The sequence below is a fragment of the Zootoca vivipara genome, chromosome 3 (assembly GCF_965207765.1).
Source record: "Zootoca vivipara chromosome 3, rZooViv2.hap1.1, whole genome shotgun sequence".
NCBI classification, from domain to species: domain Eukaryota; kingdom Metazoa; phylum Chordata; class Lepidosauria; order Squamata; family Lacertidae; genus Zootoca; species Zootoca vivipara.
In genome coordinates, this window is record NC_142586.1 from 77,555,003 (window position 1) to 77,579,509 (window position 24,507).

At 41.6% G+C, this 24,507-nt stretch overlaps 1 protein-coding gene across 14 annotated transcripts in view; it reads right to left on the bottom strand.

Annotated features, from left to right (window-relative positions):
• SMYD3 (SET and MYND domain containing 3) overlaps positions 1–24,507 on the bottom strand; it is a 345,088-nt gene that overhangs the window by 30,481 nt on the left and 290,100 nt on the right. For 7 of the 14 annotated variants that reach the window (XM_088666492.1, XM_088666497.1, XM_060272886.2 and 4 more), the window contains 2 exons: positions 15,664–15,751; positions 14,138–14,312 (listed from right to left, as the gene is read on the bottom strand). In XM_088666492.1, the coding sequence (XP_088522618.1) occupies positions 14,138–14,312; positions 15,664–15,751 (263 nt within the window). Of the gene's footprint in view, positions 1–14,137; positions 14,313–15,663; positions 15,755–24,507 lie in introns of all 14 variants that reach the window. The other 7 variants (XM_035108332.3, XM_035108337.3, XM_088666496.1 and 4 more) reach the window with 1 other exon arrangement.

The following is a 24,507-nucleotide window of genomic DNA, read 5'->3' on the forward strand; positions in this document are numbered from 1 at the left end:
GGTAACTTGATGCTAAACACCCACCCACCCCACTCACAAATGAAACAAAAACCACCACAGCCAACCACAAATGCATAATCATACCCTAGGCCAACCCCATCTCTCACCACCAAAAGAACACAAGCGAACAACCAGGGCCGTCTTAAGCTCATCGGGCGCCCTGGTGCAGGGATCCCTCGGGCGCCCCTCCATCTTTAAAAAAAACAAAAAACACACACCGGGGACTGGCCCGCCATCGCCACTACGCTGCGTTTCATTGGTAGAGCTGTTGCCATGTGGCGTCACCTCTACCAATGAAACGCAGCACCGGGGTGAGGAATGACCCCAGCACTGCAGAGCGGAACAGGGTCCTAGTGCCCCTGCTCCGCTCGTTTACCTCTCCCCCCAAGTGGTGCGGCTGGTGGGCATCCAGGAGGAGGGAAAGGGAGGCCGCTGCGCAGCTCCCCCACTTGCTGGGGCGCCCCTCAGCGCCCCGCACCACTAGGGCCAATGGGCGAGCTGCCCCTGCGAACAACAGAGAACCTGCACAAGCGACGCTGACAACCCCCTCCCCCACATATATTAAGTAAAATATTCCCTGCACTTCTGAAGGTGATAGAACTACCAAGACATCCCCCTGTGCAGAACTAAATGCCTGAGAAGCTAGGGAGGGAGGGAGGTGCTCCTTCAGATATATGAGGCCCAAGTCGTTTAGAGCAGGCACCCCCAAACTTCGGCCCTCCAGATGTTTTGGACTACAATTCCCATCTTCCCCGACCACTGGTCCTGTTAGCTAGGGATCATGGGAGTTGTAGTCCAAAACATCTGGAGGGCCGCAGTTTGGGGATGCCTGGTTTAGAGCTTTGAACACTAAGGACTTGGGCTTAGAAACAAACTGGCAACCACTTCAGCTGTTTTCAAACAGGGGTTATGTAAGCTCCACATAGAACCTTGGCCAGTAATCTGGCCACAGCATTTTGGACCAGTTGAAGTTTCAGAATCATCTTCAAAGGCGGCAGCAGCAGCAGCCCATTATAATACAACATAAATCTATAATAACTATAGCAAATGAATTTAAAGACTGAAGCAAAAGACCATTTAAACCCCAATCGAAAATTTAGAGGTCCAAACTGCAGCAATGATTATTTCATTATTTGTTTGGCATTTTACGAGAGGTATTTCTATGAAGCCAGGAGGAAGGAATCAGATGACACTATTCACTTAAAACACACACATGTGCCCATTATGGTGATGGTGGTGGTGATAAACTAGACTGACATTGCAGGAGTTATTCCTAAATTGCATGTGAGGTTCAGGTTGTGGCTTCACTCCAAAATGGTAGACGGGACAAAGGGGAGGGACAGACCGCCAAAACATAGATTTCAAGTCAATTTTCATTCGCAAATGAACATATGAAGCTGCCATCTAGCCAAGTATTAACCATTATTACTGGCCGCAAATCTGTTTTCATTGCCTGACAAAGGTTTTCCCCAGCCCTGTGAACCAAAATCCTTTTAAACAGAGATACCAGGGATTGAAATTGGGATTTTAAGCATGCTAAGCATGTGCCCTTCCACTGAACTGAGGAACTGGCAGGATCTATCCCCAGCCTCAAAGAGATCAGCACCTTCAGGGACAGCAAAACATAAATTTTGCATTCACCTGGGTTCTGAATCTGTTTCGGCAGAATCAAAGTGCGTTCTCTCAGAAGCAGTATTTTTTACTTTTATTTTTCACTGTAATAAATTGTGAGCTCCTACAGCTTTCTTCCTCTTTCTCTCACTGCTGACGGCCCAGCACTCAGTCTCACATTTAATGATAGGTGGGTGCTCCCTGAAGACTAAATAAGAAAGCCGTTCTGCAAACCCTCAAATAGGAGATATTTTCCTACCTCTTCTCTATCTCTTTCATGATTTGCTTGAAACGACTTCCTTTGCTTATTATTTCTTTGTCATTGCATGAGCATGCAGGATAAAGATTGATGTTTGATGTGGATGTTTTCCACAAGGCCAATATACTGAGTTTGTTTACTAAATAACCCTCAATAAGGTCCACAGTTCTAGTCACAATTACTGCTGGATAAATATTGAGAATTTTTGTCTTACCTTTCAATAAGACAAGAAATGGCAAATGCATACCTTCCAATATTTCTCCAATGAAAATATGGATGTCCTATTCCATAATAATACTTTAAATATTTTTACCCAGCTCATCTGATTGTGTTGCCCCAGCCACTCTGTGTGGCTTCCGACATACATTAAAAACATAATAAAACATAAAACATTTACAAACATTTACCAAGGGCCTTCTTGGTAGTGGCACCCGCCCTGTGGAACGCCCTCCCATCAGAGGTCAGAGAGATAAACAACCACCTGACATTTAAAAAATACCTAAAGGCAGCCCTGTTTAGGGAAGTTTTTAATCTGTGATATTTTAATGTATTTTAATGTGTGTTGGAAGCCGCCCAGAGTGGCGGGGGGGGGGGGAATCCGGCTTTGGGGGGAGCAGATAACTCCATATCCTTCAACATTTCTCCAATGAAAATAGGGACATCCTACCATACCCTCCAACATTTCTCTGATGGAAATGGGGACATCCTAAGGAAAAGTAGGACATTCTGGGATCAAATAAGAAACCAGAATGGCTTCTGTAAATCTGGGACTGTCCCTGGAAAATAGAGACACTTGGAGGATCTGCAAGGGGATTTCTCTCTCTCTCTTAGCAACAACAACAACAACAACAACAACAACAACAACAACAACAACAACAACGTCTTGTTGCTGCTTCAGGAGAAACCTTAGCTGCTTTAAACAGCCTGACCACATTCCTGGAATAGGAATGACACTGCATCGTGATATAGTGCCAGGATGAGGAACCGGGGGCCAATGTGGCTCACCATTCTGCTCTGCCTTATCCTTGAGACTCTCTCCAGGTCACACCCCCTTTCCCAGGCCACACCACTCACCAGCCCTGCTCCACACCCTCCTCACACTGTTGGTATTCCATATAGCTTCTTGTCCCACATAGAGATTTCTCAGGAGACAGATGAGGTGATCAGGCACTCCCATTTCTTTAAGAACTTGCCTTAGTTTGCTGTGGTCGACACAATCAAATGCTTTTGCGTAGTCAATGAAGCAGAAATAGATGTTTTTATGGAACTCTCTAGCTTTCTCCATAATCCAGCATGTTTGTAATGTGGTCTCTGGTTCCTCTGCCCTTTCGAAATCCAGCTTGCACTTCTGGGAGTTCTCAGTGCACATACTGCTTAAGCCTGTCTTGTAGAATTTTAAGCATAACCTTGCTAGCGTGTGAAATGAGTGCAATTGTGCGGTAGTTGGAGCATTCTTTGGCACTGCCCTTTTCGGGATTGGGGTGTAGACTGATTTTCTCCAATCCTCTGGCCACTGCTGAATATTCCAAACTTGCTGGCATATTGAGTGTAGCACCTTAACAGCATCATCTTTTAAAATTTTAAATAGTTCAGCTGGAATATCATCCCTTTCACTGGCCTTGTTATTAGCAGTGCTTTCTAAGGCCCATTTGACTTCACTCTCCAGGATGTCTGGCTCAAGGTCAGCAACCACACTACCTGGGGTGTATGAGACTTCCATATCTTTCTGGTATAAATCCTCTGTGTATTCTTGCCACCTCTTCTTGATGTCTTCTGCTTCTGTTAGGTCCATTCCACTTTTGTCCTTTATTATGGTAATCTTTGTATGAAATGTTCCTTTCATATCTCCAATTTTCTTGAACAGATCTCTGGTTTGAGGGGGGTTGCAAATGCACCAGCTCTGGGACTTCCGATTTCCCGCGGCTCGACTCCGGACGCGCTTTCGGAAGCTCTGAAACGCGCACTCACTAAAGGGCAGAAAAGGAGGGGTATTGGGCTTCAAACCCCCTCCCAAAGGGTCTCTGGAGGGTTATCCAGAGCCTGGCGATCGGCAGCAGCGTCGGGAAGGATCAAACGCCGGACTAGAAGGTGCGGTGGGAAGACACCTCCCTGGACGCCTGCCCCAGCGATCCTACCCCAGGTGAGAAAGCCTGAAAACCGGAGCGCTAAAGCGGTGGAATCTCCAAGTAGAACCCCGACCTTAAAATTGGAACTTTTTTTCAAGCGCCCCCCCCCCCGGGAAACCCGCCAACACAGGGCGTACTGCGGGTCGGCGTCTTGTGGAGCTTAACCGGGAAGGTCGGGGGAGGGGGAGATTGAAGGGAAGAAGAAGGAGGTCGCGCCTGTAGTGCCTTGCATAATACCAAATGCAGCAAGAGTCAAAAGTGAATAATATTTTACAGCTAACAGCGCTGCAAGTGGATTAAATCTTTTTTTTCCCTCTCAAGCAAAGCAAACTAAGAACTGAAAGCAACAAAGTAACAAGCGGTGGCTGAGAGGGGAGGCGGAGGCGGAGGAGAGGCGAGGTGATACATAATATCCCAGGGGAAGCAAACGGAGTGGATATTTGACTGCTAGTAACATAATAGCCCAGGGGAAGCAAACGGAGTGGATATTTGACTGATATTTGACTGCTTATGAACTCCTCATAGCTACAAACTAACCTTATCCCCCTGCCTGAGATATCTTGAACTGGTAAATTCTGGAAGGCTGAGGATGGGAAGTGAAATGCTGTGAGCTTAACCCTCCTCTCTCCGCTCCGAGACGCTGAGCTGTTTTAGGAAAAGGAATGTTTGTTGACTGAATAAATCTACTCCTTCGGCAGCAGAAAAGAAAAGACAAAGCCAGGGAAATACCCTTTAAATTAAACTTTTCTAGAAGGGTATATACTGCGATATAGCTTTAAGGAACTCTGATTGAACAAAGAGATACATTGCTGAGTCATTTCCGTATTGAATTGAGAACGCCAAGAGTCACTGAGGGAAGGGAGTATCGCCATCTAGTGGGCATAGCAGAAGCGCTGCAAGACACATATTGTATCCCACTTTTTACACAACTCGGCTGGCAATAAAAGGAACTGGAAAGAGTGATCTGGTGGATACCAGGAGGGCGCAAGTCGGTGGAGACTAGAGGAAATCTGCAACCTTTGAAACACCAATTGCAACCTACAATTTAATGGGGATTATTGGGGATTTGTTAAACAGCTGTTGATGTATAATTGCTTTTTCCCAATTAATGTACTCTTAGTATTTGGGGTCCATACATCCTGGAAATCTGACTTATCCCTCTAACTAATCTCAGATAATTTTTCCTCATCTATCCTCCTTATTTCTATTTGCTTTTCCTTATTTTTACTTATCTCCCTGCTGCCATTTAATCCCCCTTTCTGGCCTGCTGACCTCTTATACCCACCCCCCTTTACCTTTTTCTGTGGTCTTTATTTCCTATTTCCTGTAAGTCTTATTTTAGCCCTCTCCTTTTTTCCTTTTCCTTTTTTTCCTTCTCTCTCTTCCCCTGCACTTTACCCATCATCTCCCCTTTTTTTCCCTCTCTCTCTTTTCCTCCTTTTTCTCTCCCCTTTTTCTTTTTCTTCTCTTTTTTTCTTCCCTTTTTTTTCTTTTCTTTTTTATTTCTTCTTTTTTATTTCTTTTACCATCATTCTTGGATTGATGATATACACTAGGTAGCAGTCCGGAACGATTGGAGGTTAGAAAGTCTTATTTGTTATTGAGACTAAAGGAAACTAAGTAGTAGACTAACCGACTTAATTGTTGCCAGAAGCATTATAGTAACAATATTGAAATATGGGAAGTACAAAAAATCTTGCTACGGCAGCAGCAGGGAGTGCCGGTAATTCAGGTAGAAGAGGCTCAGGTATAGATAATGATGCCAACATGGATGTAAAAGAATTGATTTTAAGCCTCAAAAGAGAGTTCTCTGAGATGAAAAATGATGTGAATGAAAAGCTTGATACCTTTGGAGAAAAAATTGATGGGAACGCTAAAACGGTAGCAGAATTAACTGGGAAAATAGATGAGGTAGTGATGAAAAATTTAGAACTTACCAAAACGGTACAAGAATTAAAAGGTAAAGTAATAGGACTAGAGGAAACAGTGAGGAAGCTTCAAAATGACAACAGAGAATTGAAAAGAGAGGGGGAAAGGGTAAAAAAAGAAATGGCGGATATGAAGGAAACCCACGAGGCTGTATTGGATGCAATAGCTATGATAGAGATGCATAGAAGGGAGAAAACCTTGAGGTTTAGAGCCATACCTGAGGAACCAGATGAACAAATAAGAAAGAAAGTGACTCTAGAACTAGCAAGTTGGTTGGAAATGACTGAGCAAGAAATGGACCAACATATAGAAAGAGCATTTAGGGTGAGATCTAATGTTGCTAAGGCAAATAACTGGCCGGGAGACTGCCTTGTAACGTTCAAAACATTGGACATCAGAGACAGAATTTTACAAACCAGCAACAAAAAAAGATTGCAAATTGATGACAAGGATATAATTATCCATAAAATAATCCCGGCCAGATATTTGAAAAAACGTGACAAGTTCAAACCATATGTTGAAGCCCTTAGAGGGAAAGGTATAACCCATCGGTGGGAATTTCCAGAGGGCTTTTCGTTTTTCTTTAAAGGAAAGAGACGAAAATTCGTGCTGCCAGGAGATGCAGCAAAATACTGGAGGAAATATGCAAAATTTCTAGGAACTGTAAGAAGGCCAAGCGGAGGAGCGGAGGACCAAGACGCAGAATCTGATAATCCAATAGAGATAGAAGAAAGCTAAGAAAGAATTGAACAGATAAAAAACTTGTATTAAGACAATTTTTTGTAATTTTTTCTTTTTAAAATTCTGATTGTAAGTATTTCTAAATAAAGTGATGGCAGAAGGAATAATCTAAATAAATAAATAAATAAAGAGACTAACCAAAAATGAATCTAAAATTACTAACTTGGAACGTGAATGGATTAAACGATAAAACCAAAAGAAACAAGGTGGAACATCAATTAGCCAAACAAAAAATTGACGTGATCTGTTTACAAGAAACTCACGTAACTCAAAATCATGTAAGAGTTCTTTCTAATAAGAAATTAGGACGGGAATTTATATCGGCGGATAAGACCAAAAAGAGAGGAGTCGTAATCTATGTAAAAGACTATTTGGAACCCAAATTGTTATTTAATGACTCTGAAGGAAGGATTGTGATTATAGAAATAACAAGCCGGGGAGAAAAGATAATAGTAACAGGAATATACTCACCTAATAAAAGACAGAAAGAATTCTACAATATATTGGGGGAAAAACTATTAGAATATGTGGGAGAAAAGATAATATTGTTAGGAGATTTAAATGGGGTCACATCACCAGACATGGATAGAACAAAAAAAAAGAGTAATCAGGACCCCAAACAATCCAAATTACCAAAAAACTTTAGTCAAACTATGGAAACGTTAAATTTAGAAGATGCCTGGAGGGTTAAACATCCAGCAGAAAGAGATTACACCTTTTATTCAGAACCCAACAAATCAGCTGGCAGAATTGATGCAATATGGATTCCAAAAGAATATACCTTAAGAATACAAAAAGCCGAGATACAACCTAAAACTTTATCTGATCACCACCCGGTCTTTATTGGTTTAAAAGAAGAGGAGCCCAAAGTAAGGAGGTGGAGACTAAATGAGTCTCTACTGAGTGATGAGAAAATACTAGATAAGGCAAAAAAGACTCTTCGTGAATTCTTTTCCTTCAATTTAGATCAAGGAACCTCCAGTACAATGGTATGGGACGCTGGGAAAGCAGTGATTCGAGGGTTCTTTATCAAACAAAACTCAATTTTAGTTAGACAAAAGGAAAAAAAGAAACAAACAATTTGGGAGGAAATTAGGAAAAATGAAAAAGAACTATACAAAAACCCTGAAAACGAGAAAATAAAACAAACTGTCAAACTGCTGCAATCGCAGTACTCCGCGTTATTGGAGGAAGAGATCCAATGGAAAATCAAATTGATGAGGCAAAAAAATTTCGAACATGCAAATAAGCCAGGCAAGTTCTTGGCCTGGGAATTGAAAAAAAGAGAAAAAGGAAGAATTATTAATAAGATGAAAATAGGAGACAACATCACTAATAATCCTAATGAAATTGAAAAAGTTTTTCTCGACTTTTTCAAAGAATTATATAAAGAAGGGAAAGAAACTCATGAGGAAATTAATCAATACTTGGGCCGAAATAATCTGGGAAAAATCAATAGGGATCAGGTTAAAATCCTTAATGCACGGATCTCAACATTTGATATAATTCAAGCAATCAAAAAAGCCAACCCAGGAAAAACTCCAGGCCCCGATGGGTTGCCCGCAATTTATTATAAAAAAGTAGAGGAAGTTATAATAGAACCATTGAAGGAAATAATGAATAACATACTGGATGGGGGAGAAATGCCAAGAACATGGACCGAAAGTTATATTTCTTTAATACCAAAGGAAGGGGTGGATTTGACACACCCATCAAATTATCGGCCCATTTCGTTATTAAATAACGATTACAAACTATTTGCTAGCATCTTGGCAGACAGGTTGAAGAGAGTCTTGGTTACTATTATACATGAAGACCAGGCGGGCTTCCTCCCGGGGCGCTTAATGCAAAATAATATACGAAATATTGTAAATATTTTAGAGTACTTAGATATGAGAATTGACAAGCCAGGCCTTATCATTTCAGTTGACGCTGAAAAAGCGTTTGACAAGATATCATGGAAATTCATGACAGCCACCATCCAGCAAATGGAATTTGGGGAACACTTTGGTAATGCGATTCGAGCAATCTATTCTAAGCAAAAAACAAGGATACTGGTAAATAATAACATCTCGGCAGAATGCGAAATAAACAAAGGAACCAGACAAGGGTGCCCCCTATCTCCTTTAATCTTTATCTTAATAATGGAAATTCTAAATAATAAAATCAGAGAAGAGAAGGAGATTAAGGGGGTAACACTCGGTAAAAGAATATATAAATTGCGAGCGTTCGCAGATGATTTAATAATTACAACGGAAAACCCCAAAGAAAGTATAACCAAGATATTAGAAATTATAGATGAATATGGGCAAGTGGCTGGCTTTAAATTAAATAGTAAAAAAACAAAGCTCATGGCTAAAAATATATCAGCGGAAGAAAGGACGGAAATTGAACAATCAACACAGTTAAAATTCTCCTCTAAAATTAAGTACCTTGGGATCTGGTTAACACCGAAAAATATTAATCTGTACCAGGACAATTATATAAAAACATGGGAACAAATAAGAAGGAACATGGAGATCTGGAGCAAATTGAAGCTGTCTTTTTGGGGACGTATCTCGGCAATTAAGATGAGTGCCTTACCGAAGCTTATGTTCTTATTCCAAAATTTACCAATCCTAGGGAACACGAAACCCTTAACAGCTTGGCAGAAAGAAATTTCGAAATTCATCTGGCAGGGAGCACGGCCAAGAATCAAACATACTCTTCTTATTGACATTCAAGAGAGGGGAGGGTTCGGCCTACCCGACCTTAAAATATATTATGAGGCCGCGTGTTTTTCATGGCTAAGGGAATGGTTTTTGCTTCAAAAAATGGATACCCTGGATTTGGAAGGATTTGATCTAAGATTTGGCTGGCACGCCTATTTGAATTATGACAAAAATAAAGTTCATAAAGGATTCACCAACCACATAATTAGAGCCTCCCTGTTCAAGGTATGGGTCAGATATAAGGACCTACTAGAACCCAAAACACCATCATGGGTCTCACCTGTGGAGGCCAAGGCGGTTAGAAGAAAGAATATGGAAGGCAATTGGAGTACCTATAGGACATTATTGGTGAATATAGAGGGGAAATTAAAATTAAGGGCGTATGAAGCAGCCTCTAGTGGTAATGTACACCGCTTCTATTTTCTTCATTATAATGTTTGTTTGTTTGTTTGTTTGTTTGAAAGGAGGGGGAAATCCTCACAAATCAGATAAAGTGTGCACAGCATTGACAGGACAGTGGTACCTCGGGTTACAAACATCTTGAGTTACAAACACTTCGGGTTACAGACTCCGCTAACCCGGCAGTAGTTGCTCCGGATTGCAAACTTTGCCCCAGGATGAGAACTGAAATCGCGTGCCGGTTGCACGTTGGCAGCGGGAGGCCCCATTAGCTAAAGTGGTACCTCAGGTTAAGAATGGTTTCAGATTAAGAACGGACCTCTGGAACGAATAAGTTTGTAACCAGAGGTACCACTGTATTTTTTTGGGGGGGGCAGGGACAGAGAAGGGCAAAAATAAATCCCTGGAAGGGGGAGCAGAATACTTTCTCACACAAAATGAAAAAAATAAGAATGGTGTCTGCACATTTTGTCTCATATCCCAGGTTCTACGAAGGCATTTTTTTTAAAAAAGGAAGCTAGGAATAATGGCTCATCTTAGGGAGAACTGCCATTGCCTCAGTGAACAACCATAAAGGCATGCCTCAAATTCATTCCATATTTATTTGTTGAACTAATGGGCCATTCTTCTTCATGAGAAGAGAAGACTCCCTGGAAAAGACCCCGATGCTGGGAAAGATTGAGGGCACAAGGAGAAGGGGACGACAGAGGATGAGATGGTTGGACAGTGTTCTCGAAGCTACCAACATGAGTTTGACCAAACTGCGGGAGGCAGTGGAAGACAGGAGTGCCTGGCGTGCTCTGGTCCATGGGGTCACGAAGAGTCGGACACGACTAAACGACTAAACAACAACAAATGGGCCATGGACACACTCACCGCACTTGCAGACCGCACACATATACTCATTGCACATGCACACTTACCACAAATATAGCACACACAGGCACACAGCCTTACAGAGTCACATTCTTAAATGTGTCAGCATACAAGACGACTTCTTGAGACACCAAGAGACACAAATGTTCTTCTTACTGCATTCAGTTTCAACTACTCATATGCTGGCCAATCCAATTAAGGTGGCCAAGTGACAGACTTTAGTAAGGACCAGTGTAGAATCAAAGAATCAAGGAATTGTAGAGTTGAAAAGGGACCCTGGGGTCATCTAGTCCAACCCCCTGAAAAACTTCATTTCTTGTGGTCTTCTGGACTCTAACGCCTTCTTTAAACCTGTTCCAAGCTCCTTTTAAAGTTGAATCCTGGTTGTTTTTAATCACTAAAAAGAACCTTCATTTTGGAGGGCAAAAAATATTTAGCATCAGTTAATTAGTTCACTACTGTGTGAATCTATAGCATAAAAGAAGCCATTAAATATGTTTGACGGATATCTAAACATGTCACTTAAATAAATACTCAGACTGGTTTCACATGATGGTTAAATGAAAACATGTGATCAAATACTGCACTTAGCACACAGCAGTGGATGTCAACCCTGCTGATCGCATAATGGAAACATACACAGCAAATACAGTCCCTGAAGTTAAAATGGTTTTAGAACAGTTCCTCGTACCCTTTTAAAGGTGGACATACCACCTCCTATTTGTATGGATGCCTTGTTTTTCAGGTGATTCCCTGCAGATAAGAATATGAATATTTTTTGCCCAGAGTTGTGGAAAGGAAAATAGATAGCTGTAATGGAACTGCAGGAGCAGTCAAGCAGTAGATTGATTCAACTGGAGAAATTCAATGCACCCCAACAGATTTGCTCAGATTTGATATCCTGCTGCTTCAGGCACAACTCCTTGTAATGAGAAACTGAAGATTTTTTTGTCAGGTGCGTCAAAGCTTGTAGTGATGGCTTGAAGGTAAAAAAAGAACTCGGGCTGAAAATGTCTCTTCTTGGGAAATGCTTTTGCACCTGGTGAGACTAAGAGCAACTGTCTTCAAGGTACATGAGAGGCCAGCAGCTTTACCACGCCAGCAACGTTTCATCAAATACATCTTAACAGAACATGTTGTTTCTGTGTGTGTGTGTGAGTGTAAGGGTGGTGGTGGAGGGAAGGTGAGGCGGCGGCGGCAGAATCAACTTGACTGTATAAGTAGCTCAGAAACTATGTCACACACCACTAAGCAAACAGGGAAAGAGATATTCGAATGATTGATAAAATTATAATTGTTTTCTACTGCAATGTAGCTTCATTGGTCTGAAGCATCACATTGACAGGTTAAAGGGTAAAAGAAGCATAGCTGAATGGAAGCAGTAAATAAAAAAATGCAAATTAAAAAGGGAAGCCATTTTGAAAAGAAAGAAAGACAGACGGAAAAAAGAAAGAAAGAAAGAAAGAAAGAAAAAGAAAGAAGGGAAAGCAGTAGGCAAAATCCTCTTCTCTCACTGACAAGTCTCTTTCACTGAAATTACTATAAATGCCAATATAATCTGATATTTTGCCATTGTGGCACAAACTAATTTCATGGCTAATTCACATGTTTTAATTTTGTTCGAACTTTTTTATGTTTTCTCCTTCTTTCCAGGAGGAGAAACTTACAGAAGACTGGTCATCATGAGAAAAGAGGGGAGAACCATTATGTCCCTCTTCAAAAATGGCCACAGGCGGCAAACCTAAAAGCAACCAAAGGAAACAGTTATGCCAGCATTTGTTTTAAAGTTCACTGTCTCAAAATTCAGTATTCAGGCAAAGGTGCCTTAGTAACCTTCTACCCTGCAATGCAATCAAAATGAAAATGGAGCTGCTCCAACCTTACAAGCACTTTAAATTATTGTTAACCTCTGCTGCAGCCATGCTATTTGAATACTACTTATTCCTAGCAACATAGCAAAACTCCATTGAAGTGGCTGCCTTTCCTTGAGAAAATAAGGAAACACGGCTATGATGCTAGCGGTGGTAATGGAAGATATCAAATCTAAGGTTGCCCACCATCATTATTTCCATTTTTTAAAAAATGCATTTGGATGAACAAAAGAAACGTGGAGGGAAAGAGTACAAAGCTGTATTTTCCCCTTTGATCATCCCGGTCACATTGCTATACTATACAGTTACTACCTGTTTCAAAGGAGAAAGCTTTTCTTTTGATCAAACCATATCAATCGAAACTAATTAGACACCAGGCTAAAACCAGAAAGTACCATAAGGAGTTAAGGAAGAACACGGTGCACTGCCAAAAATATTGTCTCTAAAAATGTACCTGGGAATATAGAGGTTTGTGAAAAGTACATGGGGATCTGAAGCAAAACACTTCAGAGTCCTCCAGGAACGTTTATGTCATAAACACAATGATCAAATGCACCAGTACATCTCAAACAATCTGCAATTCTGCATCACCAAGGGCAGAAAAAGTAAACCTATTTTTTTCAAAATGGTTCAGCCAGTGGCGGAGGAAGCCACTTGGGCACCCGGAGCGGCAAACATGATGTGCACCCGGTGGCAGGGCGTTGCTACATAGCGCGCATGTGCGGCGGCGCTATGTACGATGCATGCGGCATACGTAGTGACACTGCACATGCGTGCTACATAGCGGTTTGCCGGCAGCACCACTCCAGCGCCGTACGGACAGTGCCGGGATTCTCTGCTCGCGGCTGCAGCCGTGAATGGAGGATCTTCCACATGCGGCTGTGGCAGCGTGATGGCTGCTCGTGCCACTGCCGTGGGGCACCACCTTGTCACCTCCAGAGACGTGGCACCGGGAGCGCCCTTGCGCCGCAATGCCACTGGGTTCAGCTGAGGAACAATGGGTTGTAATAATAATAATAATAATAATAATAATTTATTATTTATACCCCGCCCATCTGGTCGGGTTCCCCCAGCCACTCTGGGCGGCTTCCAACAAAACAGAAATTCTAAAATACAGAAATCCATCAAACATTAAAATACAGAGATCCATCAAACATTAAAAGCTTCCCTAAACTTTTAGGGAATGTTCCCCTTTTCTGAAGAACAGCTGACATGTTCAATCAGTGCACAAGTCTGAGTTGCACTGACTACTCCTCGTCCCTAATTAGGGTTGCCATATTTCAAAAAGTAAAAACCAGGACACTCTGGAAAACCCCAAGGTTAATGAGGTTTTTTTGTGGGTTTTTTTTTCCAAAATTGCCAAAAAACCATGGTTCCTCGATTGACTTGCCTAAGATCCATGGCAAAGCGCCACCTTTTGGAAATTCCCCCCAGATATCAATTCCGCCTTTGAAATCCCAATAATGCCCAGATGTATGGCAGCCCTACCCCTAATGCTACTATATAGAATAATTAACAAATAGTAACATTGATGCAGCCAGATTCTTGGTTCATACCCTCTTTCCTGGGCTGAAAGCGAATCTTTCAATAAATTACTGCATTTTTATCTTTTACCTGTAGGGCTCCAAAGTCCTGTGACCATAAAGCAAGGCTTCTTCCAAAAGGCCAAGATTTATGCAGGCGTCCATGGCGAGGTCAAGTAGTTTCAGCTGGTAAATGTTTGTGTCTGGGAGAAGAGTGGCATTGTTCTTTAGTAACGTCTGGCATGTCACAAGAGCCTGCTCCCATTCTGACGTTTATTTGGATTAAGGATTCATCAACAGTGTGCTATTCAAACAAAAGCTCATGAAAAATTACTGTCCAAGTTGGTGTCCCCTACTACATTTTCTGCTTAAAAAACTCATTATTTTCAATTCCGCTGTGTGTGAAGAAGTCTCCCCTTGTCTATCACAAATCTCCCTGTACTTAGTTTCAGGGGATAATACCTGGATGCAGTATTTTCTCCTTCTCTCATAATTCTAGAACCAGGAGTCATCCCATGAAGCAGAATGTTGGGAGATTCAACACAGACAAAATGAAGTTTGGTGTCTGACATCTTGTGGCTTGTAGTGCAAACAGAAGCAAAACAGAAGGAAATGGCCTTTGCTGCAACTGTCTACATGCTTTTTATTAGATACTGAAAGACAGAAAGACATAGATCATTTGGTGGGGAACCTTCAGCCGATGGACTGGCTAAACTTCCAACATTTCTCCAATGAAAATAGGGACGTCTCATTCCATAAGGTTAATTTTACTATTTATACCCCACACATCTTACTGGGTTGTCCCAGGACTCTGGGCAGCTCCCAACATATGTGAAATCATAATAAAACTTTAAACATTTTTTTTAAAAAAGCCTCCCCTATACAGGATCGCCTTCAAATGGCTTGGGGGGTTGGATAACTCTATACCCTCCAATATTTCTACAATGAAAACAGGGACATCCTAAGAAAAAGCAGGGCATTCTGGCATCAAATCAGAAACCAGGATGACTTCTCTAAATCAGGGACAGGGACACTTGGAGGGTCTGAAATAGGCCTGTCAGACCCAGGAAGTGGACCAGGCTGGCTGTTCACATCTACTTTCCCAGGCCTGACATCAAATACGGCATCATGTGCAGAAGCTGCAGCTGAAGGAATGAGAATTATTTAACTGCAGGCAAAATACTTGGTTTTTCAGATTTGGCACCATATACTTAAAAGGGGTCAAATTTTAAAAGTGCCTGGTTTTGCCTGCAAAGTGCACTTGAGAATACTCCCTATTTTTCCTGGACCAAATCCATGCTGCAAATACAAAGGAATTTGTGGAGGTACAGAGGAGCCATCTTTCTTTGCAGCTCCAGCTTGAAATTTCAATGGCCTGGTGTTATAAGAGTCCAAGTGATTTGACAAGTGGGTGACTCCACCCACCTGTTAAGAGGTGAATCTGAGACCCCAGCCAAATCCAATTGCCCACTCTAACACAGGCACTGAGGGCAATCTTTAAGGAACGAAGCAGTTCCATATTCTAGAAATAACAAGGAGGAAGACAGCTTTTATATGCTCTTGCCTCAAAAGAAAACCCATCTGCTGTTGGCCAGTACTTTGGCATTGAAAGGATACCTTCTTGCGACTTTGGAGCTCCCATTTTATTTATAGCTTCTTTGGCTTCTTTCCAGGCCTGCTCATCACCTGCCAACATGTCCGCATCCTGCTTTGGACAGAGACAAAAGCATTTGGTTGAAAGAAGAGAAGCAAACAATGCCATCTTGGACCATGCAAATCTGAACAACAATGAGAAGCAAAAAAAAAAAAAGTTCCACTCAGCATGACGTTGGAAAGCAGAGGATTCAATGGTCTTATCCAAGATAATTCAACTGAAGCCAATGTCAAAACTGTCATGCAACTTCACACATCTGGAATGCACACATTAAACAAAGAGTTGGGGGCTTGCTTGAGCTGTGTTCATGTCACTCTTTGTGAATAATTTCTATAGATTTTCTAACAAATGAGCTTATGATGACAATGGCCCATCTAGTCCAGCATTGTGGTCTCACAATGGCCAAGAAGAACATGTGGAAAACCTTCATGAAGGACCCAAGCACAAGAGCATTCCCCCCCCCCTGTGGTTTCCAGCAACTGGTATTCAAGTATTACCACCTCCAACCATGTAGGTGGAGTATAGCCATAATGGCTAGTTGCCATTGATAGCCTTATTTTCCATGAATTTGTCTTAATGGTCATAAACTGAACCATTTCATTTCTGTGAATTTTTTTAATGTTGTGTCACTGGTAAGAAACCAACTTTAACAAATATGGCATTGTGCTCTCATTATGGTTCAGAATAGTGTTATTCCTTGATATGTGCTAATACTTAGGTAGCTGTGATTAAATACCACACACTCTAGCCTTTATCATTTACTGACACCAGAAGGTTCCTGGTCACTCATGAAGGTATCTGTGATCAATGTTATATCTTAGTAAAATAAAGTATCACACGAATTAAGCATTCATCAAAAACTCAAAAGTATACTATAACAATATTTACTTGGTTGTATGTTTGATTGAAATATATATATTAAAAGCAAAAATTTAAAAAATGTATATGCAAATCACACTTTTGGGGAAAAAAACCCAAAGGTATCTTTGTTGGCCCCTAAGAAAAAGGATGATGTTAAGGCAATACTTTTATTAGGCTAATCAAAATCATGTAAGAATTTCCAAGTACTTTGAAGTGCCACAACTGGAAATCTGTTATCTCCTCCTACACTCCACCTTACAACTTAGCAGAGGTAGGCATAGATATCTTGACAAACAGGAATAGATCCCCCCCCCCGTTATTCCTCTCCACCCCCCATTTCTTAACATCTAGCCTGATGAAGAGTTATGGGGAACTTGAAAGCCTGCATGGTGTTTTATTACATTCCTTATTATTACATTATTACATTCCTTTGCCTTATTACTATTATTTAATAGATTTTTATCCTACCCCTCCTCTCAAAGAAGCCCAGGGCAGGAAACAGCAAAATAATAATAAGAAACAATACATAGGGGGGTGCAGATCCATTGAAATTAATGGACCTTAGGCATGTTCATTCATATGAATGGGTCTAGGTAAAACCTAGGCCACATGCACAGCTCACAGTTAAAGTATTAAGATACCATGTTAAGTAGTCATGGCTTCCCCTAAAGAATTCTGGGAGCTGTAGTTGGTTAAGGGTGTTTTAAGGAGGCCCTTGTTCTCCCCCCAGACTTCTGTTTCAGTGTATCTGAAGAAGTGCGCATTCACACGAAAGCTCATACCAATGACAAACTTAGTTGGTCTCTAAGGTGCTGCTGGAATGCACTTTTTTCCAATGCATGATGGACTTTTGGTTATCTAGAGGTGAGAATTCAGCCTATTGTCACCATGATCTGCCCCCACACCTATGTATCTTCATTCATGCACAACATCTGTAAGAGGCTACTATTAGCCATTATCAAGGTGGAGGTGGAGGTAGAAGCAAACTGCATATTAAACCCAAAGTGTGAAAGCAAACATATTCTCTGCTATATCAGTCTAGCTATGCCTGCATAAGGAGGGATTTATAACTTGCTCTTCTTGTCATAGAAAAAATAATACTCAATGAATGCAAATCACGTGAGGGATATAGTAGATAAAATTCGGGGGAGGGGCAGGACCCCTTCCACTAATATCACAAAAATATTTATACAAAAGGAGCGTAGGGATACTAATGCAATTTATATATCAATTATCATCCCAAGAGCACAGAAGTTAAGAGGTTTTAATCTGCATTTCTTACACAGAGGAGGGAAATTAATTACTGTGTGTTCCAAATAATAGAAAATATGTGCCCAGAGCCCATATTAATTTCATGTGTAGCTTTGCAGCAACATCTTCCCATTCATGTCCAAAGGGAAGAAATAGGAGGTGAACTCTTGTACTACCCCAAGAGATGATTGTATCAAAATGGCCTTGGCTGCCTTGGGATTCTATGACATTCCACATAAGGAAATTACAAAGAAAGCAGTGTTTCCCTTGCAATTTGCAAATGTATTTACAATAAATTCAGCTATCTGATCACAATAAGCTCACCTGGAAATAATTTGGTACAGAATGAAAGCTGCCACGGATAAAAGGTCAGCAGTAGGACAAAAAAGATCATGTTGCAGTAGCTATGTCAGTTATGTTAATTGTAAAGATCCAGACACGTTAAGCTTTGCATATGAAGCGAATGAGCTAAGTTTTGCCTCTGTCTAATTCAAAGGGCACAGCATCAATTACAGAGGAGCTGACTTGATGTATGTTAATATAGCTGAAAGCAGAAATGTGACCATAAAAGGTAATTACATCAGGGCAATATCATGCGTATTTGTTTATTTTCAGTATTTATATGCTGCTTTTCAGGGCACAGCCCTCCAAAAGTGGCTCACATAAATATCTAAAATGATAAAATATAACTAATACAATCTCAGCACAACTGAGAAAATTGAAAACCAGCAGTTTATAAAACACTATCCAGCTCAGGACAGCAATGCAGATAGAACAGCCTTTGCCAACCTGGTGCCTCCAGGTATTTTGGATTACAACTCCCATCAGCCCAAGCCAATGCAGACACAGCTGAGATAAACATTTTAAAAAGCCAGGAAATTCACCCGCCTGTCCAAATACAGAACTGATTTAGACTACTAAATGTGGAGTTGAATGTACACAAATGTGGATTCTAATGCTAAAGGAAGGTGGCTGAGTGCAGCAAGGTAAATTTTTGATCAACAGCAAAACTGATTCATTTGGGGCCAAGAACAAAGAGCTGTGTCTAACTGGATCATACTTAAAAGGTAAAGGTAAAGGGACCCTGGACCAATAAGCCGCTTCTGGTGAACCAGAGCAGCACACGGAAACGCCGTTTACCTTCCCGCCGGAGTGGTACCTATTTATCTAGCTGGGACCAAACAACGGGAGCTCACCCCTTCACGGGGATTCGAACCGCTGACCTTCTGATCGGCAAGCCCTGGGCTCTGTGGTTTAACCCACAGCACCAGTAGACCTATTGACATTACTGAATGTATAATGACTATTTTAATTATATCTATTTCAATGGGTGTGTTGAGTATGATGTAGTTGGGATACAACAGCCAGGAGCTTGGGCTGGTGCGGAGTGCAGTAGAGCACTGGAAAGTTCCATTTTGCTAGCCTGAATCCTTGCACAAGCAGAATTATTTAGTTAAATACTTCCCATTGTTTTAATCCCAAATGACATGCCATACCCAAAACCTATAAGTGCAAGCCAACAGCACTTTATTTGTGATTGAGTCTGGGAAAAGAGCTTACCCAACTCTTTCTCTGGCCATGTGCCCCCCCCCCCCCCCGGAGCTTTTCTCTTTATGTGCTTTTGGAACCAACCAATTACACATTGGAAATATTGTGGGAGAGGAGGGTGGGGTGGGGTAGCTACTTACGCAGGGGCACAGCAGGTGGGAAAGGATTAAACACCCTCTCCCAGCAGCACCTCACTTTCCACTGTGCCCTCCAGAAGCTGCATTTAAAAATTTAAGAGATACTGTACATCAAAAGAGATGACCAAGGCAGGGAGCCTTGTTTCATGCAATCCTCACTTTTCCAGCTTGCCAAGAAAAAATGCATCTGCCTTTCAGAGAGATATCAAAAGCCAGTGATGTTATAGGCATCATGGCAGTACAGTAGAAAACAATGCCTCTAGCATGACAGCAACCCTCTTTTAGGGGAGAACAGTTCTTCTTAAATTCAGAATTAGTTGCTCTCTGCACCAAAACCAATTCCTTGTTTAAACAACTGGCATTTTGCTCATTTCGGAAAATTTATTTAAATTGAACAATGTAATCCAATTGCTCTGTTTGGAGCTTCATAAACTGTGAAATATTTTGGAAAATACTGGTGTGGTAGAAAGCAAGAAAAAAACCTCTGTAATCATGTGTGGGGATCAGACCTTAGTGCCATGGCCTCCTTCCACTGTTGTTTGGCTCACATAGGTGTTTAACTCACCTGGCTGTTTTCCAATTTTTTTGCTGCTGGAGCCGCAACACTCACTAATAGGGCTCACTCCTGCTTACAGGGCTGGGTTCACTCAGGGCTTAATTGTTACTGGCAAGCTTTCCACATTTTTTTTCTTGTATGGAGGCAAGCTACAACAAGGGCATGTGAATCAGCTACTATGGACTGCAGAAGACCACAATTAGAGCTGATTATATTAGGTGATTAACGACGAGTGGTGATGAAAAGGGATTGAACAATGGGGGGTGATGAAAGATTATGATCACGTCAGTCGGGGACCTCTGGGAGCGAAAAGGTCTGATCCACTTTAAGTATGGCTAAACTGACATTTTTCCATGCCTGCAGGATAGGTTGCAAATGGATTGTAACCGGGTCTTTAAAACTAAGTGGAAAACTAGACATTTAGCAGAGGTGGGGATCTCAGGCCCAGAGGCCAAATGCTGACCTCTGTCTCGCCCACTGCACTCTCCACAAGCCACACCCCTCACCACACCCTTGTTGAGTGTTTAACTGTGGCAATGTCTCTTGCTTACCTGGATGGAAAGGTGTATGCATATGTAGAACCCTCTGGCATTTTCATTGCCTACCATACAAGTGAAGAGTCACATCTATTTATTCTGTGTGCCTCTGACCACATCCACCCCTAGTGTTTGGCTTTTTTTAGTTATTAATCTTTTTGTCCGCTTTTTGCTTTAGTGGGTGAGGGGAGTCTGAACACCAACAGCTTTTCTTCTGTGAAATGGGAATTTGGTGGCATCTGTGACAGCTTCTTAAATTTCCATATGTGCCCCATGACCCAAAAAAACACATTATAACCAAAATTGAATGGTGTAAATAAGACCGTTCACAGAATCAACAATCATACAAATTTCATACAACGGTCACCTCTTTCTAAAAATATCTGTGTTGGAGTTGAGAAATGCTTTACTGAAGAATTAATGTTGCAACTTGAAAGAACCACCTATCAGTAAATATCATCCAATCAGATGCCTCAATTTAGTCAGTTTGTGGGTTAAGATTAAATCCCATACCATTGCATACCATATGTAAGTGTAAGTGGATTTTTCCCATCTATAAGCAAGTACTGTATGTGTTGCTAGCAACAACAAAAAATACTTGTGATGTACCTGTGAAGACAGGCACTAAGACAACCCTCAAAATTTTCAAGTAATAATAACATGGCTTAAAATTAAATCATAAAATAATTTTGCTTATTTCAGCATAAACCTGAGCCCTAAATCTTGTTAGAAACATTATAATTACACTGCATATGTGCTGTAAGAATTTTGCCCAGATATGTGTTGATCTTAAGCCTTCTTTAACAGAAGCAATAGCAATGTGTTTCCAGGGTTGCCAGACTCAATAGAGGACAGGACTTCTGTGCCTTTAATTGCCCTGCTCTCTTTTGAGTCTGAAAACCTTAAAGAGAAACCAGCAGACCCTTTGCTTGGAAATTAAACAAAGGATAACTTATTTTGGAATGGTGTGGGGCACATACAAGGAGAGGAGTGGGGGGAAGCCTGTTGCATTTGCACTAACCCTTTTGCTTCTTCTAACACAAGGATTTTGTTGACTGAGAGTTGTAGTTTACCAACATCTGGAGACTACAACTCAGCAACCCCTGTTGAATTATAGAGTTGGAAGGGACCCTGAGGATCATCTCAGCAATGCACTCAAAAAGAATGCCAGAGCATTCTTTGGGATGTGTAAAGAGACACATAAAGGAGGATTATATCTTTTGTATTAATTAAATCTCCAAAAGCCGTATTTCTATAACACCGAATCATAAGGCAAATGTAACTTTTTGTTAACTGAATGAACCTCCACAGATTAAGGCTGCGTCATGAATGTGCTTACTATTCCCGTTGAGTACAGTGAGATTTACTTCTGAGCAAACATGTCCTGCCATTGTTAATATGAAAGTAATCTCTTTTATACATATACGTTGTAATGAAATACTAAAATAATAATCTTATGGAGCAGCTCTCTTCTACACAGCAGTTTTAAGAGTATTAAGTTGCTAAATAGGGGAGATGTTATCTTATGAATGTGTTAGGATTAAAATAATATGGTGTATGATACACCAGACAAAAAGCACCTTTTGTTCAGGCCTGGAAATCTTTAGAGGGAGAAGACATTTTGCAGTATATTTCCATAAAATTATGTAATTTGTGTTAGCTAGTTAATGAGATTCTTCACTACCTCAGGAATTTTTTTAACTTTTTCTTTCCTTTTTGGTAAACAATACATATATGTTTCAAATTTCCTTTTAGCAAAATGTAGAGAATACAATTTATCTTACATGTAAAAAGGGCTATTCTTAATTTAAGATTACATCTCATCTTATCTTATCTTCAAAGCTATGGTATTATAACAGGTTCTTCTTGGACCACAGGTGGGTTTTTTCATCACTCCTTCCTACTGAAGGTTGTGGCCCAGAAAGAGAGAGGAGAATACTGGAAGGAAACCAATGGCTGCGGAGATGGTGTTTTCGGGAAAGGTTTGGCTTCGTGGACCACGTTGTCCACTTCTTTGAGAAAGGACTGCTGAGTTGCACCTTACAGCAGTTGAAAAGAACGTGTTTGCTAAGAGTATTGTGAACTCGATTAGGAGAGCTTTAAACTAAACCCTGAGGGGGAAGGAGACAATATTACAGACGACAGGGGAACACTTGGAACTGGGGATCAAAGCTTCATTGATGCCCAGGAAACTGAGGTGGTGCTCTAGAAACCTGCTAGAGGACAGGAAACTACAGCTGGGGGGAATGACTAATGTACAGAGTCTGGGAAATAACCAATATGAATTTGAGTTCTTAATACAAGATGGCAAATATTATGTAACAGGCTTTACTGAAACCTGGTGGGATGAAATTCGTGACTGGAATGTAGAAATTGAGGACTATAATCTATTCAACCTATTCACCTTGCGGACAAATCTATTCACCTTCCCGACAAAGGTCCGTATAGTTAAAGCTATGGTTTTCCCAGTAATGATGTATGGAAGTGAGAGCTGGACCATAAAGAAGGCTGATTGCCGAAGAATTGATGCTTTTGAATTATGGTGCTGGAGGAGACTCTTGAGAGTCCCATGGACTGCAAGAAGATCAAACCTATCCATTCCTGAAGCTGAGGCTCCAATATTTGGCCACCTCATGAGAAGACTCCCTGGGAAAGACCCTGATGCTGGGAAAGATTGAGGGCACAAGGAAGGGGACGACAGAGGACGAGATGGTTGGACAGTGTTCTCGAAGCTACAAACATGAGTTTGACCAAACTGCGGAAGACAGGAGTGCCTGGCGTGCTCTGATCCATGGGGTCACGAAGAGTTGGACACAACTAAATGACTAAACAACAACAACCTATTCAAAAGGAACAGACCAAGCAGGAAGTGGTGAGAGAATGTGTACGCTTGTGAAGAGATCAATGACCTGCAACATGGAAGGCAGGTGGATAGTATATGGATCAAAACTGTAGAAATAAATAACAGTGACCTTACTGTGCATGTAGAAACCTCTGTTTTTTATTGCCAGGATGTAGTCTACTCTGTATAGGGACGCGGGTGGAGCTGTGGTCTAAACCACAGAGCCTAGGGCTTGCCGATCAGAAGGTTTGAATCCCCGTGACAGGGTGAGCTCCCGTTGCTCGGTCCCAGCTCCTGCCAACCTAGCAGTTCGAAAGCACGTCAAGTACAAGTAGATAAATAGGTACCGCACCGGCAGAAGGTAAACGGCATTTCCATGCGCTGCTCTGGTTCGCTAGAAGCGGCTTAGTCATGCTGGCCACATGACCCGGAAGCTGTCTGCGGACAAACGCCAGCTCCCTCGGCCTATAGAGCGAGATGAGCACGCAACCCCAGAGTCGCCCGTGACTGGACCTAACTGGAACGTGACTGGACCTAACTTTACCTTTTAGTCTACTCTACAAAGGTAAGCGTTGCACCTATTGCCTCATCCACTTTTGCCTCCTGCCCCAACCAGAACTAGCATGCTGGCCCTTGAAGGCTGCCTATGAGAAAATGTAGTCACCAGGCTGGAAAAAAGCCCCCCCCCCCAATCCCAAGGGGGAAGTTCTAAGTGGAGGCGTAACAGAAGTGCATAATGTTTATGCAGGTAGATGACCTTTTCTCCCTTACTTAAAATATTAGAAGTTGGGGTCCCCCCATGAAATGGGTAGTAGATTCAGCACAGACAAATGAAGCAGATCTTCGCGCAGCACATAATTAACAGTATGAGATGAGTTCCCACAATATGTGGTGATGCCCACTAGCTCACATAAGGGGGTTCCTGGAAGGAACATGGGTCTGTCAGTAGCTCCATTTAGCCACCATAGCTAAATGGAGCCTACCATAGCTAAATGGAGCCTACAGGTTTTGAGAATACATGCTTCTGAATACCAATTACTCGGATGTACACAAAAAGAGAAGACCATTGCGTTCAT